General features: G+C 43.6%; 1 protein-coding gene across 1 annotated transcript in view; it reads left to right on the top strand.

The window, feature by feature from the left end:
- The window catches only part of wwox (WW domain containing oxidoreductase), a 134,735-nt gene that overhangs the window by 31,729 nt on the left and 86,419 nt on the right, over positions 1–16,587 (top strand). The window contains exons 6-8 of the mRNA XM_030053778.1: positions 1,428–1,516; positions 6,470–6,655; positions 11,234–11,498. Of these exons, the coding sequence (XP_029909638.1) occupies positions 1,428–1,516; positions 6,470–6,655; positions 11,234–11,498 (540 nt within the window). The remainder of the gene's footprint in view (positions 1–1,427; positions 1,517–6,469; positions 6,656–11,233; positions 11,499–16,587) is intronic.

Genomic DNA, 16,587 nt, shown 5'->3' with positions numbered 1-16,587 from the left:
TTACTGCTGTGTGCAGATCATATAAGCAGGTACCCTATAATCATATCTATAATAGCCATAATCATCCTTTTAATGCTTTGTAATAGCATCCATATAATGGTATAGAGTAGCATCAAGAGAATAATTCAGGCATAGATAATGGTGTGATAGCGTGGTTTTACCCTTGAGTCACAACATTGAATTTGTTGTGTGTTTGTGTGTGCACGTGTCTGTGTGTGTCTGTGTATGAATGTTTAAATGCACCCCAGGGCGGTTAAGGTCTGTAAAATGCCTGAAGAGTCACATTTCCATCTGAAGGCGCTCTTAACCCTTTCTTGTTTTCTGTGTGCTCACCGCTCCATGAAGCGTCCTTGCTGAGGGTGTCATGTACGGTTAGGTTTGCGAAGACAGACGAGCGGAGGGAAGACTTTTCCATATGATGCACACGGGATGGAGATCTGATCGCGGGGACGGCTGACGGGGGAGCAGCGGCGGCAGCGGCGGCAGCGGTGCCGGTGGCGAAGAGCCTAGCGCTGAACGCTCTTCCAGGGTGTAAAGCGAGCTGACAGCGTTCCTCGGGGATGGCGGGTGGTGGGATGAGGGGAGAAAGGAAACGTCAGGAATAACCGGTGCTCCCGAATCCAAAGCTCAGCTGGGAATCCTGGGAGTAATATCTCACTTACTCTTTCTCCCTCTTTTTTTTCCCAGCCTGAGGGATGGGTCTAATGGACCGTTAGTCTGAGCGGAACACGCCCCACCCCGGTTCACGCTCCACGCGCTCACGCTAACATACGCCAGGGTCCCATGTGAGCTCATACGCTGTACAGAGATGGAGCGCACCTTGTCTGTTGACAGGCCCTGTGCGATAAAGCTGTGGAGAGAGGGAAGCAAGAATGAGTCTGAGAGTTTGAGTTGGCGTGTGCTGTCACAGTCAAAAAGACGGGGTCACATGCTGTTATACAAGAGGTGTGTTGCTTTAGGCCTGTATGCCTCTCTGGCGAGGCCTTCACCCTGCAGCACGATGCTACAGTGGGATGGAGTGGATGATGAATATTTAGCCTGTCTTCCCTCAATGTGTAAATGCAGCTATGCATTCACTTCTTAAGTCATTTATCTTTCTCTGTTCTGCTCTTATCCTTTCCCTGTCTCCCAACATATGGTGTGAGATGAGCAGGATGCACACGCACACTCACACACACACACACACACACACACACGCACAGTCAAAAAAGCTATAGAACTTCCTGAGGAGTCTTCAGACAGGACTAAGATGGTTTTTCGCCACTTTGGTTATGTGGTTATTAGCAGTTTTTTTTTTTTTTATACCGGGGAAACAACACTCGATGCTGATGACAGGGGTGACATCATTGCATTGATAATGTTGATGACTCTGTTGCCCGTGGCTGTTGATAATGACGAGCGTATTTTTGTGTCGTCCCTCTCTGCAGCACAAAGCCAGAGTGGAAGCCATGATGTGCGACCTGGCCTCTCTCTCCAGCGTCAGGGAGTTTGCAGAGTCTTTCAAAGCCAAGAAAGTGTGAGTATGAAACCCTTCCTCCGTCCAGTCACACATAGTCTCGTCTTTCTAAAATCCTCTTCTGTGCTTCTGTGTCTTCAGCTGAAGCTCAGAAGCTGAAAAAAGGTTGTCCCCTTTGAACTTTTTGGATAAATTCGCAGAGGGCATCAGTAGTCAGTCTAACAGTGCATGTCTTCCCCTCCTAGCGGCTCCAGAAGAGCTGGAATCAGACCAAGGTTTTTATAGTTGTGCATTTTTCATTAGTTTGTATTTTTTATTTCATTTGCTCTTTATGTTTTCAATTTCAGTTCAGTTTTAATTTGTTTTTAATGAGTGTTTGCTTGTTTAGTTTATTTTTTGAGACTGCTTAATTTTAATTTTTTTTTTTTTTTGTAATATGGGGTATTTGTCAGGCAAGATTTTAAAAGGTCTTTCCTGTGCAACTGTGTGGACAAAGGGATATTAGCATTTACTGGTGTAAAACTGGCACAGCTAAAAAACTGGATGAATGAAATTTTTAACCTGCTTTGACCAAAACACCAGAATAATTCTGTCCAACCTGGTCTGAAACCTGATCACCACAAACTAGAGCCTCAATAAGGCTACTTTACTTTAGTCGGGTAATGCCTGCTGTCATCAGATTAAGATAGGTGTATGGGTGGAAAATCCTAATTTAACAAAAGGTTATATCAGCCAAATCCATCAACTTACTCAATCGAAAATTAATTTTTTTTTTTTTTTTTTAATCAATCCGTACCTTAAGAAACATATATAAAATATTCATTTTAAGTTAAAATAAGCAGAAAAAGTATAAAATCTGAACACCAAGGCTAAAAATCTAACCTGAGCGAGGCCACATTTCTCTCCTGTCCAATCTCAACCAGAAGTGTTGGATCCTAGCAAGTTTGGGTAGTCATCACAAACTCTAGTTTCCCGGGGTAAAACTGTCTAGTCTGGAGTTGGTCTTTGACTGAAATACGTGGCAGCAGATCCAACTAAACAATCCAACAATGTCTCTCAGTTCTTCACTGTCCTGTCTTATCAGTCCCACCTTGACTGTAGTGAGCCACATGTTTACATCCTTAGAAACAGAGTAAGGGTTAAAGAAAGAAAAAGAAACAAATAAGAAGAAAGAGTATATTGAGGCATATATATAGAGGCAGATTCCTGTACGCAGCTTAATGGATATCTGCACTCGTACTGATGGGCACCATATGGACAAGGCCCCAGGAGCCAGTGTGTGCATGCATTTGTGTCTATTTGTTTGACATTGGTCAAACAGACTAACAGACTTTACAGCACTTATTTTGTGGTGGTCAGCTTTTACGGCATGTGCCTCCTGGTTGGTCACACTGTTGCTATTTTGGGGTCATGTATTCTTGTCATCCATACTTCTCGTCCGCTCTCAGGTCTCTAGGCGGGAGAGAAAGAGTTGTGTGTGTGTGTGTGTGTGTGTGTGTGTGTGTGTGTGTTAGTATCAGGGGAGCCCCTTGGGGAGAGGCAGGGCAGTCATTGCCCGTAGCAGCCCTGGGGCAGGGTATGGCTATCCAGGACACGTGTCTTGGGCCAACGCCAAACCTCAGGGTGGCTTCCCTTGCTTCGTCCCCTATAGCTCTCTCCGATCTCCATCATCCATCCCTCCATCCACGCTCCCTGGCCCTTTGTCCCTCTCTGTCAGAGTCCTCAAGCATACCTTCTTCCCTTTAACCCCACTTGTGCCAGAATTATTTCATTCCTCCTTTTCTTTTACAACCTTCGATTTGTAATTTCTTTCTCTGTCTCGGTGTCTCTCTCTCTCTCTCTTTCTCCCTATCTCATGTTGTCTCTCAGTCTTTCTCTCTCTGTCTGTGTCGCTCTCTCTCTCCACCTCAGTATTTTGGCAAGGTTGTATTTCTTCATTAGCTGTGCTGTTGGGGGGGGTGGGAGTGGGGGAGTCCCACGGGACGTCAGAGTACATTAATTCTCATCAGAAGGCGAACAGAGCAGAGTGGAGGCTGGGAGCTCTGAGCTGTGAATGGCACTGGGCAGCTGTCTGAGTCTACCACCACTCTATTACTGCACGTATGTCTTCAGGCATAACACACACACACACACACACACACACACACACACACATACAGACACACAGACACACACACACAACATGTATATATGTGCATACATGCACACACTCTCACTCAGACACACACACACACACACACACAGAGCTATGTGCACCAGCACTCATGCACAGACCTTTCTGTGTGCAGTTATACAGACATGCATTGGTAAACATGGACACACACACACACTCACAGACACACACACACACACACACACACAATAATGCTCCTGCAGCGTGTCATTGACAGGTGAAATGTAATCAGAGCCTTTTTCTTTTCCTCCTCTCGTTTCCCACTCCCTTGCTTTTAAGTGCTTTAGTCAGTGGCTTTCACGCTGCTTTGTGTTCCATTGACCCCGATTCTGCTTTAATTGCCTGTCCTTTGAAATGAAATTACCTGGATATTGATATTGTTGAATGCAGTGCAATTTCATTGAGGTGTAATTGATAGAGGATAGCGCTGACAGAATGCCCCTAATACATTTTCTACTGAACGTTCCATAATTAACACATACAATTTGGTTTCACCTGTGATTTTTTTTTTTTGTAACGACATTATCCTGTTATAATTTCAAACATATTACATTTAATAGGTGGTCCATATAAATAACATACAAGCCAGATCAAATTAATCTACTTTTCTTCTATTTTTTTCCCTCTATTACGGCAGCAGTGAGAGCGGTAAAGCATGCAGTAACTATGAGCTGCACATGGCCTATACGTCTGTCTTTGCATACTTTGCAAGTATGCGCTTAGGGTGTGTGTATAAGTGTTTGAGTTTAGATCTGGATGGGTAGTATGCATCTATATGTGTGTGTTGCCAGTGCCAGTTTCCCTGCGTCCAATAAAGCGCAGTGTTAATGACCAGCGGTCTGAGCCCAGCTCACACAGGCAATCTCTTCCTGCTGGCCCACATTATCATAGAGGTCAGGGGTCACACCCAGGGGGGTTATTTAAAGTAAATATATAAACTGATGTCTCCCTGTTTGGTAGTTAACACCCTCGTTTGACCAGCGCTGAGATTGCACACTGCGCACAGTGGTGTGTGAGGTCTTAATGTGGAGAGAGGGACTGTGGTACGCGGCAATAGGCCTATTAAAGACATTCATTAGACCTGCGCTTATGAGAGAGGGACTAACTGGTGGGCAGTTGAATTAACAGGCCTTTTACATTACAAGCAGACTCACCAGAGGCCCATCTGGGCTGTGTGGGGGAAATCTCTCTGCTGGCCAGCTTACAGAGAAAAGTTGGTCTTATGGAGTTTTTGCTCACAAATTTTCAGAGGTGGTATTCTCCCTGTTTTTTTTTGTTTTTTTTTTTTGGCCAGGCTTCTGACTTTACAGTGTAAGGTCACTGCAAAGGACAGGGCCAAACTGAAACCTCCAGAAGTGGAATCGATGTAAGGATTACGTTAAAACAGCAGCCGAAGTCAAAGGTTGAAAAGTTGAGTCAACAGTTCGTGCTCACAGTGTCGTGGTGCAGCTTCCCGCTGGTAAGTTTGGGGACAGAGCCAGGAGTTTTGGCTCGCAAAACGACGTCACTGTACTTCACGCTCTGTTAGACAGCGGAACACAGGGCTAAAATCAACCGGCTTGCTTCGTCTGTTATTAAGCTTAGTGCGCTTTTATGACACAAATTGACATCACAGCAACAGTGTTGTTTTACTCATCTGGCGTGTGTCCTAGCAGGTTCAGTTGCAGGTCAAACAGATCATGAATGATCGTATTTTACAAAACCGTCCAACTAGACAGCCTAACTAAAGTGTATTTTGGGTAATATTTAAGTATTACACTGCTATTGTGTGTTCTATTGGTAATGTGCTGAGGTCGGCATTCTTTAAGTTGACTTGTGACTTGGTTTGCGCTCTTTAATGAACCCTGTGTGTTCGCAGGCCTGAAGGTGATCGTACAGTACACTCCTATGTAATAGCATGGGATGGCTCATTATAGCAAAGGCATAACAATTCACACATTAATTTTCCAGCATCCAGTTTTTAATTAATCCAGTAGGCAGTCTTAAACACAGGGTACACAAATTGCCTTCGGCCTCATAATTAATTCTAATGGAAGAAATTAAAAATTGGTGGGGTGTGTTTGGATTGTTCGGCTGTGTTACTGTGGTTTCAAGCTCGCTGGAGCGACGCTGTCACCGACAAGGATCTCTCATTGCTCTGACCAATCCGGCAATCTCTATTCACAGGGAAGGTTGCGCAGGGAAGGTTTGTAATACACATACCTGGGTGTAAGATTGGGAGTGTGTCCTGTGTTGGTGTGTGTTAAATCATACGCTGTATCATTAGCCTCTGAATGGCATCAGTTCTTATTAATCTCATGACTTGTGGTGTGTGTATTTCTTTTTTTTTTTTGTGTGTGCACTCCTCTCCTCAGCCTTTGTGAGCCGATGTGTTGTTGCGTTCGGTGGTTGCTCAAACACAGAGCGTGTACAGCATCACCGCCCACCGCCTCCACCTCCCTTGTGTGTTGAAAAGGGGTTTGAGATCGCTTTTCAATGTGTTGTTTCTCTTGGATTCTGGCCAGCTGCGTTCAGTATCAGTACAGTACCTGTCAGGCCGTGGGGAGTTGCAGTGGAAACCTCTGTATCATATCAGTATTACTGCCGCTGTCTCTGTAGGCCTCTGAGGTCTGCTGCACTCTGGAACAGGACACCCTGCTTCCTTTCTCTGCCCCCCTTTTCACACAATTTCTTCCCCCTTTATTTAAAAAAAATTCTCCTCTGTATCTCCCCTTACCTCTTTTCCAGTCTACAGTGCTGCAAAGAGGCCCCATTTACTACCGTTATCTCCTCTTTGTTTTCACTGATAATCAGTAAATAGTCACTTAGACATGCTATATTCTTCTTTCCTCTTTCCATAGGCCCCTGCACATCCTGGTGTGTAATGCGGCGGTGTGCACTCAGCCCTGGTGCTTGACGGAGGACGGCCTTGAGTCCACCTTCCAGATCTGCCACCTAGGTCACTTCCTGCTGGTCCAGTGCCTACAGGACGTCCTGCGTCGGTCAGCGCCCGCTCGGGTTGTGGTGGTATCTTCAGAGTCCCATAGGTACGGGCAGTGAACTTGATGCCATGCTGGACCTCGCCTACTGTAACACACTGTTCTGCTCTGTCTAGTTTTGTAGAGAAAATATGCTTTTATGGTATGTGTGTTTTATTTGATAATGAATAGTAGACAGAGACAGGAGAGACAGGACAGGAAGAGGGCATGATATATGTTGACAGCTTGATAATCACTTTCAGCTGTTCATCCACCAGGCTATCCCCTGACTCACCTTCTAACACATAGCATAACAAGCTTAGAGCCTTTTTTTTTTTTTTGGTATACCTCCCAATTAGGGTTGCACAATTAATTGAAATCATATCGAAATGGATGGATTGATAAGTATGGATAAGTGTAGTATCCAAATCGCTGCAGAAGCAATTTTTGATAAACGCTAAATGTGACAGAATACAATTAATGATGAAGTGTTTTGGAGCTACAGAGATGACCTCAGCTGCAAATTATATTCTCTAGCTGTAAAAAAAAAAAGAAAAAAAGAAAAAAGAAAAAAAGATGGTTTGGTTCAGATGCTCAACAAAAATCACATCGTCCTCTTTTTACTGTTTCTTTTTTTCATAGGTTATTAGGTAGTCAAAATTAGGCAGCTAAACAGAAGATGGAGAGATCTGATGAAGTCTTTGCTCTGGGGAGAATGGCAATTACAGTCCTCTCTCAGAACATGGCTTTATCACAGTACGTCCAAACAAAATGTGTGACTTCATCCAACATCATGTTTGTCATCAAGTTGAGTGGAGTCATCGTTCCTTTCAAGTAAATCTTTCCATTTGGCTTTATCGCATTTTCTCTTTGTTGATGCTCCAACCCACGCACCTCAGCCAAGCATAAAAATGTTTTTGTGAAACTCCTTTGAGGTTTTCTCATGTGCAGATTCGTAAAATGAAACCCCACAAATGTTAACACCATGCTTTACCTGTTACACACATGTTCGAGTTGCACTCATAGAGTCTCTTTCATGGAATGCGAGTAAATTTCTGCACATAAATAACGTGTCTACAAAATACTTACACATCATCTACAGCACAAATGCTGCGGGTAAGCCAGAATTGATTGTATCCACCTGTGTATGTTGATGAATTTCAATCATTCATAAATGGGCAGTGCACTTGCATTATCATCAGTTAGCAAAAACCCATTCCCATGAATAAGCAATCATTATAACATAAGGAGATGGTGATCAATATGGATCAGGTCCACAGATCTGTGAAAACGTCCCAAATAAAGAACTTTTCACATGCTGAGAGTGAAATAATTGTAGCTCCACTTCAGTAATTAGTCTAATTTTGTCGTGTCAGAAATGGTGACTAACTGGAACTGGACTAATTTGAGTGAACAAAATGAGAGACTTTGCTGAACAAAATGAAATGTTTATTAGTCATGAAGAGAGGGGAGTGGATGATTGCTATGAGAATGATGCTTGGGATTTCCACCTGTGTATTCTTACCTTCTGGGGCCTTGACACTGGTGGTGGTGGGGACTGAGGCATGTAAAAGGGTGTGGTTTTATATTTGGAATACAGTTGTCCCTCGCTATAACGCGGTTCATCTTTCGTGGCCTCGCAGTTTCGCTGATTTTTTTTAGTGCAATTTTGCATGCTATTTATTTTTTTATTTATTTTACAGCGCATTGTGTTCTGCGTCCTGATTGGCTAAGGGAGAGCCTGCACATTGTGTTCTGCGTCCTGATTGGCTAAGGGACTGTAGACCATTGTCAATCAGTCTCCTCCGTGCCGTGTCTCCTGAAGAATGCGTTCATTCTATAATACTGGACTTATTTTTCTACGAAGGTTTGAACTTTGAGAGTGTTTAAACAAGAGAGAAAAGTGAGAAAATGTTAATGCCTGCCTGAGAAAAGTGTATAAAGTGTGCAGTGAGGGGTTTTACAGCCTTAAAACATCTATAATAATTGTAAAAAATAAAGCTGACTACTTCGCGGATTTCGCCTATTGTGGGTTATTTTTAGAACGCAACCCCCGCGATAAACGAGGGACCACTGTATTTTCTAATGTTTACATTATTGAGTATTTCAAAGGCTTCTGTAGAGTATTTTGAATACAACGGCATTAATTAAAAATGTAATTTACAATAATAGCAGGCAGTGTTTAGCTGCATTTATGATTTATACACACAGTGCGAGTGGTCCTAAATTGTCAATTTCGTTCCTACCTACGAAAAGATTAGAGCTACTCAAATATTGAAGGGTGCTTAAATTTGCTTCCAATAACAGTTTGCGCACAAATTTGCTCTGCTTCCGTTTTGTGAATGAGACCCACTGACTTTAAACGTCCAGTAGCTGTGCATGCTCAGTCATGCAGTCAGAGCAGCTATGTCGGCTGGTTTTCCTCCACCAACGAACTGATAGATCAGACTTACTACGTGTTGTCAAACATGACAGCCTCACTCACTGAAAACTCATTTCCCCCCGCACGCTGTCAGTGTGTATTAAACGTATCATCAACATGATGGATGGACTTACCAACTAAAATTTACTTTCATCAAGTATCTGCTCTTTTCTCTCTGACCTCCTGACTCAGCCCCTTTCTTTGCTCCTGTTTTTCCCTGCGATCCATTGTTCTCCCGGTCTGTCTTTTTCTTAAGCAGCGCCGCTCCATAGGCCGGCTTCTGTTTTGCTTGTCATACAGTAGACAAGCATGATGTCTTACAGTGCTCCGTGATGCCGAGCCCTGGGCCTTGTGTGTCGGAGTCAGCGAGTGTGTGAGCGCGCGACATTGATCCCGGCTTCAGTCAGTCAGACGGCCGATCAGAGTGATTGATTGGAGCTGGGTAGAGTGACCTGAGACAGGGAGAACATAGGCAGAGTTATTCTAGCAGATCAAACAGCAGCACTGTTACAGGGGCCTCTATGAGTTATGTTGTATGGACCGCCATGCATGAGAGGACAGGAGCAGCAGAGGGGACGGTCTGACACTCAGATTCACTGGGGTCGCAACACTTACAGCCTATTACACGCTGTAGGGAAAGTGTGAGGGGGAGAGTAGGAGAAACAAATGGGATGAAAACACGTCAGGAAGTGAGTATTGGCAGTGTATGATTGATGCAAGGCTTGCTTACGCCATGAAAACAGTACATTTGGTCTCAAGTTCTGCTGGTGGAGCCTCGTGTTGTGGAATTGGCATCTCGTCTAGAGCCGAAATGCATCGCAAGGCCAAGGACAGCCAGGTTTTCCCACTCTACCCTTCTCCTCACTCTGTACCTTTCACCCCACATCTTCATCTCTCCTGTCGCCGCCCACCTCTCTCTCCCATCTCTTCTCTCCTCTGCCCCCCCCTTTCCACCCCCTCACTCGCTCCTCTACAATCTGCAGTGGCCTTAACCCCTTCAAAGAGAGCTTAGGCAGGACCAGAGAGAGTCAGTTACACACCGACACAGAATAGAGGGAGTGGAAATAGACAATATCTCACATTACATCTTCCATTCTGTCCACCTCATTTCAGGCCAATATTACATCTATTGAAGTCACTCCCTTTTTTGTTTGTGTGTTATTTTCCGCTTCCGCCGATTCCCTGTTTATTCACTTAGCTTCCTCTCACAAGCAGCGTGTGACCCCTGACCTGGCAGCATATTGTATTCCCTAAGCCCCTTGTCCGCTGGTAAAGCAGTGACCTATAGGGGACAGGGGTGGGAGAGATGGACAGACGGGTAATGGCTGGACACTTTATCAGTTTCCAGCACAGGGGCTTACTGTGGAATTGGCCCAATGCAGGTTTACTCCGCTCTCCTACCGGGTCTATCAGGTCTGGTCAGACAAGAGGAGATAATATCCTTAATAAAATTACCTCTGATAGATCTAAGCTGTAACTCTGGCTCCCTTTTTTTATGAACAGACGGGAGACATTTTCATTAACCAAAATCTTTCTGTGGTTTGCAGTCGATCTCATGGTGTGGCATCTCCTGCAGGATAATTTACTGATTCTGAGATCGCTGTGTAACCTCGCTCAGATCGAGCCAGGCACGAGTCCCAGCATAACGTGTGAACAAATCTGGGGAAAAAAAAAAAAAAAAAATGGTGCTCAGGCAATTGATTTATCAACCTCTACTTGCTAAAGTAGTTATGAAGTTGCAGCACATGAAATGAAAAGCCTGCAGATGTTGTAATTTAGCCAAGCAAGGATGTTGCGGGAGGCGACAGTAAACAAGAGGCAGCCAGCTTGTAAAATCACAACAAGGAAACCAGGTGACATTTTGATTGGTTGTTTTCTAATGACTGGATTAATATGTAGAATGTGTTCCTCCGGTTTGGAGCCTCTCTCCCTTACGCACAAACACACACACACACACACACACCGAGTGTGGTTTCACTGCCATGTATTGTGATGTTATTGTGTGACTGCATAATAACACAACGAGTAGTGTAATGTTTAAGGGGCCTTGTCAAACATCTGGAGTTTAACAGCTCTGTCGCAGGCAATTAAAGAACATCATGTCACGTCTTTGATTTGTATGCAGCCAGCACCGCACATCTGCCACTGCAAAGTCTACACGCACACGCACACATGCACACTCACACACACAGACACACACTAAGACGCTCTGTACCATCTTCCAGGTTCACAGACCTGGTAGACCCGTGTGGTAAGGTGGACCTGGCCCTGCTGTCTCCCTCTCAGAAGGACTACTGGTCCATGCTGGCTTACAATCGAGCCAAACTCTGCAACATCCTCTTCAGCAACGAGCTCCACCGCCGCCTCTCGCCTCACGGTGTCACCTCCAACGCAGTGCATCCTGGGAACATGATGTATACCTCCATCCACCGGAGCTGGTGGCTGATGACCTTCCTCTTCACCCTGGCCAGACCCTTCACCAAGTCCATGGTAACCAAGAAACCAGTTCACACAATGCACACAGGGAAAGACCAGGGCTGGGTGATCTGGACTAGGGATGCACCAGCTGCATTTGTTTGGCTGATCCTGATTGCTAATTTAAAATACTGGCAATAAACGGACTAAATTTTATTTTACTTTACAAATTGGGTGCATGGCCTTCACAATGTCACAGTCCCAATCTTTCTCTTTGTTTCTTTTTCCTTTTGGGACCTTAAAGACAAAAAAATGTTGTTGTATGCAGTCGGAGACCAGCTAAACCAATATCTGATCACCGATGACTTTAGTTTTTAAATCCAGACAGTTTCTGTCATTGGTCATTCGATCAGTGCATCCCTAATATGGACAAAAATCATATATCTTTGACCAAGACCTGGGCGGTATAGCCCAAAAAAATAAAACTCAAACTCATTCGAACTCTGCGCGATTTCTAATTTTTCTCATTGTTCACTAACTACAACTGCTCACTGATGGGAATCTTAGCGGGCATGATCATGTGACTGGTGATTTGTGCATGCATTTCTGTGTAGATGTGTGAATTGTTTGCCTTGTTTGACAGCGCACTTTTATAAAGTTGACTATCGGTGCTTTCAGTTACACACAAGAGATTTTTGTTTAACATTCATTAGTAATGTGCCTATAACGACCAAAGAGGCAGGAGCAAATAATAGGACAGTTAGAACACCCTTTTAAGTCGAGGGAATTGAATTCCTTTACTGTTATGCAGCCTTTAAAGCTAAAATAAATTTATGACACATCATGATATTACTTTATCCAATGTTCCAGATGATAGCATCACAGTTTTCCTGTTTACAGTGTCATGCTTTTTCTTCTCACCCAGCAGCAGTTGAAGATTGCCAACAAAAATATTTAAGTTGCCATGAGTTAAGGGCCTTGGTAGCCACCAGAATAGTTTGCTTAGCGGTTGCCACCAGCGTTTTTCTACAGCTGGAAGTGTTATTCTGAATGGGAGGCCAGTCAGTGAAGTCACCACCCTAAATTACCTCCGCTCTAATCCTGACTCCGATGTGTCTCTTACTCAGCCTATATATTTGTCTTGGCATGTTCCTGGGAGAGAGGAGAGGAAAAGGATGGAGAGGGGAGGATCTGCTGAGTGCTGAGGGCTCAGGGAGAGAGCCTGGGTTTCACAGATAGAGAGATATTCTGTGGTTTGTTTTCCTCTTCCTCCTGTCACTGTTTATTTAACTCTGAGAGCCTGTTCCCCTATCCTCTCACCAGGGTAGGTGATATTCCAGATCCCATACACCGCCACTATTAGGTTACAGTAATGCACCGCACAAACTCGGGTCTCTGCTCCTTCCCCAGCCATGTACTCCAGAGTGCTAAAATAATAAGCTCCCCCCTTCAAAGATGTTTTAACCATATACACCATCCATGTCAGGAGAATCTATTACCATATGTTTTCAGATGTATTATGTGTAGGTCCAAGTCGCATTAGCAGACGGGCCCGACCTCGTTTCGGGTAGTGCAGTATCTGAGTGTCTGAGAGCACAGATACTACAGTATGACATTATATCCTTACTCCTCACAGGCCAACGTCGCTCAGCACACAAAGAGGCTGGAGGGGCTTGTGCTGTTGATCCATTTAGAGGGTATTTACAAGTCCTTCAAATTCTTGAACTAAATTTAAGGCTCCGAAAAAGTATTAAAATGTTTATTTGGATGCGACTGTAAAATTAGATGGTAGTACTGAAAGATTCTTTGTTTGAACATTTGTTGATATTGGATGAGTTTAAAAGAATTGCAAAGCGAGGGAGATAAAATGAACAGAAATAAAAATCGTTTCTCCAGAGGACGTGAGCAGCACAAGCAGTAGAGCCAGTTTTGTTTTCATGGTGTGTTACATAACTTGCGCTTGCAGTTTGTCACATTCGCTTTGACACTCAGCTATGTCCACTCTTGGACTGTACAGAACCACAGTTGATACAATATGACAAACATGTCGGACATCATGTCTGTAACATTTAATTTCCTTTTCCTTATATCGACCATGTATAGTTGTCAAACATTTACCAGCTATGTTCACTGAGAACATTTTTTAATTAATTAAATTGGTCTTAAATCCAATTCCAAGCTGCAGTAAAAAGGCCTTTTAAAGTCTAACCTTTCTGAAACCTGCAGTTGCTTTGTTAAACTGCAGCAATAGGAAATATTTTGAAGCAGTTCATGAAAACAGGAACACTTGCATCATGAAAAATACTGAATGTCATAACTGTTGATAAAATCGCCCTTTTATGGTCCCCTGAAGTGTAGTTAATGTATCACAGCTTTCAGTACACTTGGCCATATCCAAATTTGGATTTGCATATTCTGCTACTGAGTGCTGATCCTATAGTTGCTCTAAATTTATCCTGTTCTTCATAAACAGCATTTTTCATTCCATATAGGCCAGTCAGCGCTGTCCTCACAGTCTACACAACGTATAAAATGGAATTATTTCAAGCACTTTTTTGTGCTGCTGTTAATGGGATCCAATGGGATCAGTGTGTATGAGCAGACTTGTTAAGGTTTCCTCTTAAGCTCTCTTGATGTGGCAGTAACCACTGTGGCAAAGCCTGGTGTGTGTGTGTGTGTGTGTATGTGTACGTGCATCCCAGTGTGGGAGTACAATACGTGTGAGTACATGTGGATGTATATGTGCACGATAGAGGGTCCGCGGTGTATATGTGTCTGCATGTGCAGCGATGTCAGGTGCCTGGGGTTAACATCCTCACACATTTTGGATATGAACGATAAAATCCAACACTGTGATTTATCATATCTTATATTGCGTCCTCTGCTCTGTAAGACTTCTCAATGGATAGCAGCACTCTACCCTTTAGGCTCCATAGCCCCCTAATATATGCTTTAGTTTGACTATTACATCTTTCCATTAGCTACTCTTCATACTTTATCAATTTAGTGTTTTCACTGAAGGGAAAATGTGATGTGTTGAAAGGCAACGTGGTGGGGTTTTAGTGGAGCGTTATTCTGATCCATCATGTTTGACAGACACAAGGCCTCGGGCCGTCATTTGTCTCTCCTCCCTCTGACACAGGATGAGAGATGAGAGGAACTGCTCCTCAGCACCTTTCACAAAATGCCAAGCTGAACATTTCCTCAATTTGACTATTTTCTGTCACCCATGCTGTCTTTTTTTTTTTTTTGCCCTCTTTACCTTTTCTACCAATTTTTTTCAGCTCTTTTTCCTGATTTGCTTTCTTGTTTTAATTCTCAAATATGATCTCTGTCAGTTGCAGTTGAACTGAAATTGGTAAAACATGAGTTTACTTTAATCAAATGATGTGTGAGAAGTGTTCGCAAGAGTGGGTGACACTTCTGGTGGTTTTTTTTGCGTGTCTAAGAGAGGGGGTGTTACCGTTTTGGATTTGTGAGCACACAAATGCAATTAGCAGAGCGGTTTCTCCTCCAGAATGGGGCAATGGCTTTTCTACATGTGGTTAATTAAAAGTAGTGTAGATGTTAGTAAATATTAAAGGACAAAGGTAGAGCTAGTAATTAAATTCTGGTGTGCTGACACAGCGATTAGCTAAAACTCATGTCTGATAAAGGCCACACACACACTCACACACACATACACGCAGATGCACATGCACACAGGCACACCCTTAAGCTGAGCATTTGCTCTTATTTAAATCTGGGGTTGATAAGGCCCCTGAAAGTGTATCCTCTTTAGAATCCCACTCCTCACTCCTTCTGCCCCCACATTAAGGGCTTAATAAAACAGTGATATTATTTCAGTTATTGGTTGCGGGGATATGAAGATGGTATCGCTTTAATTGCTTGCGTACGCTTGCGGGATCCGTGGAGATTGTTCTGGGATGCAAACATAAGCAGAATGTCGACTCCAAAAAACAATCACAAAGCCCCCGTGTGTCTTCCTGCGCAAATAACCAGCCTCTCATTTAAAACACAGGTTTGATTTATAGGAGCGCAGGTGGGGTGATATACAGTAGGCCTACACCCATACACACACACACACACACACACACACACACACACACACACACACACACACATGCACATTCACAATACAGTGAATATTGAAACACCTGGAGCTCCATGTAGTCTGAAATCTTTAATTTGACTGTTGTAGTAAAGGCAGGCAAATGTCATGTCAGGCCATACGCCCCATTCATCCCATCAGGTTCGTGCTTGCCACCCTCATAAAATATTCTTCATGCTCTCTCATTTTATCAGATCCTTACTTTTAGCATTATCTCTCACCAAAGTATTTTGTTAGCTCATTGCCAAAGTATATTTTGACTATTTTGTATTCTTTGTGTTGTGGATTTTGCTTAAAGGAAAGAAACTTCTCTATTAGTAGGGAGCACAGCCCACTCTGCCATTGATGTACAGAGCAGATTCAATTTTGCTGAGCTGAGAAAGGCATCTATAAAGAGCCATGACATTTTAATCAGCCAAACTATCTCTTACTAACATCATGTTCCCCTCCCTGTGCCTTGATCTGCTTATCGCAGATTGTGCGGCCAGGCCTGTAACTCCTGTTTCTTTAATTCAGCGTGTTTAGAGTGGGTGTTTTCCCTGTGTCCTTTAGTGTGATTATCAGCGCTGAATGATCTGGCCTGCAGTGGCGTGTGCGTGTGTGTGTGTGTCTATATATGTGTGTGCGTGCATGAGAGAGAGAGCGAGAGAGAGCAGGCAAAACATGGATGTTATCACAGCGCTAAGTTTGGGCTGCAGCAGTCGGATGCTCAAAAGTGGAATGAAACAGAAGTGGGTTGATTTCAGGTCTGTTACAATATTGGATCAGATCATTGATGCGCATTTAAAGTTATTAGAAAATATACTTTGATCAAAAACTTTAGCGTGACATACACTTTTGGTCTTTCAAACCGTGAAGTTGTCAGACAGTAACATTGACCCTGTGACATTTGTCTGACTGATTGCTCCCTCAAGATTAGCGTACCCTCAGGCTCTGAGCAGCTGGGCTCAGTCTATAATCATCAGATCTATACCTTAACTATAGGCACAGACAGTGCTGAACTGAGCAGAGATCAGTGTGGGCAGTGGCTCCAGTACAGTGCCTCCTCATCCA

The sequence above is a fragment of the Myripristis murdjan genome, chromosome 6 (assembly GCF_902150065.1).
Source record: "Myripristis murdjan chromosome 6, fMyrMur1.1, whole genome shotgun sequence".
NCBI classification, from domain to species: Eukaryota; Metazoa; Chordata; class Actinopteri; order Holocentriformes; family Holocentridae; genus Myripristis; species Myripristis murdjan.
The sequence above is the reverse complement of the archived record's forward strand: the minus strand, read 5'-3'. Positions and strand labels throughout refer to the sequence as shown.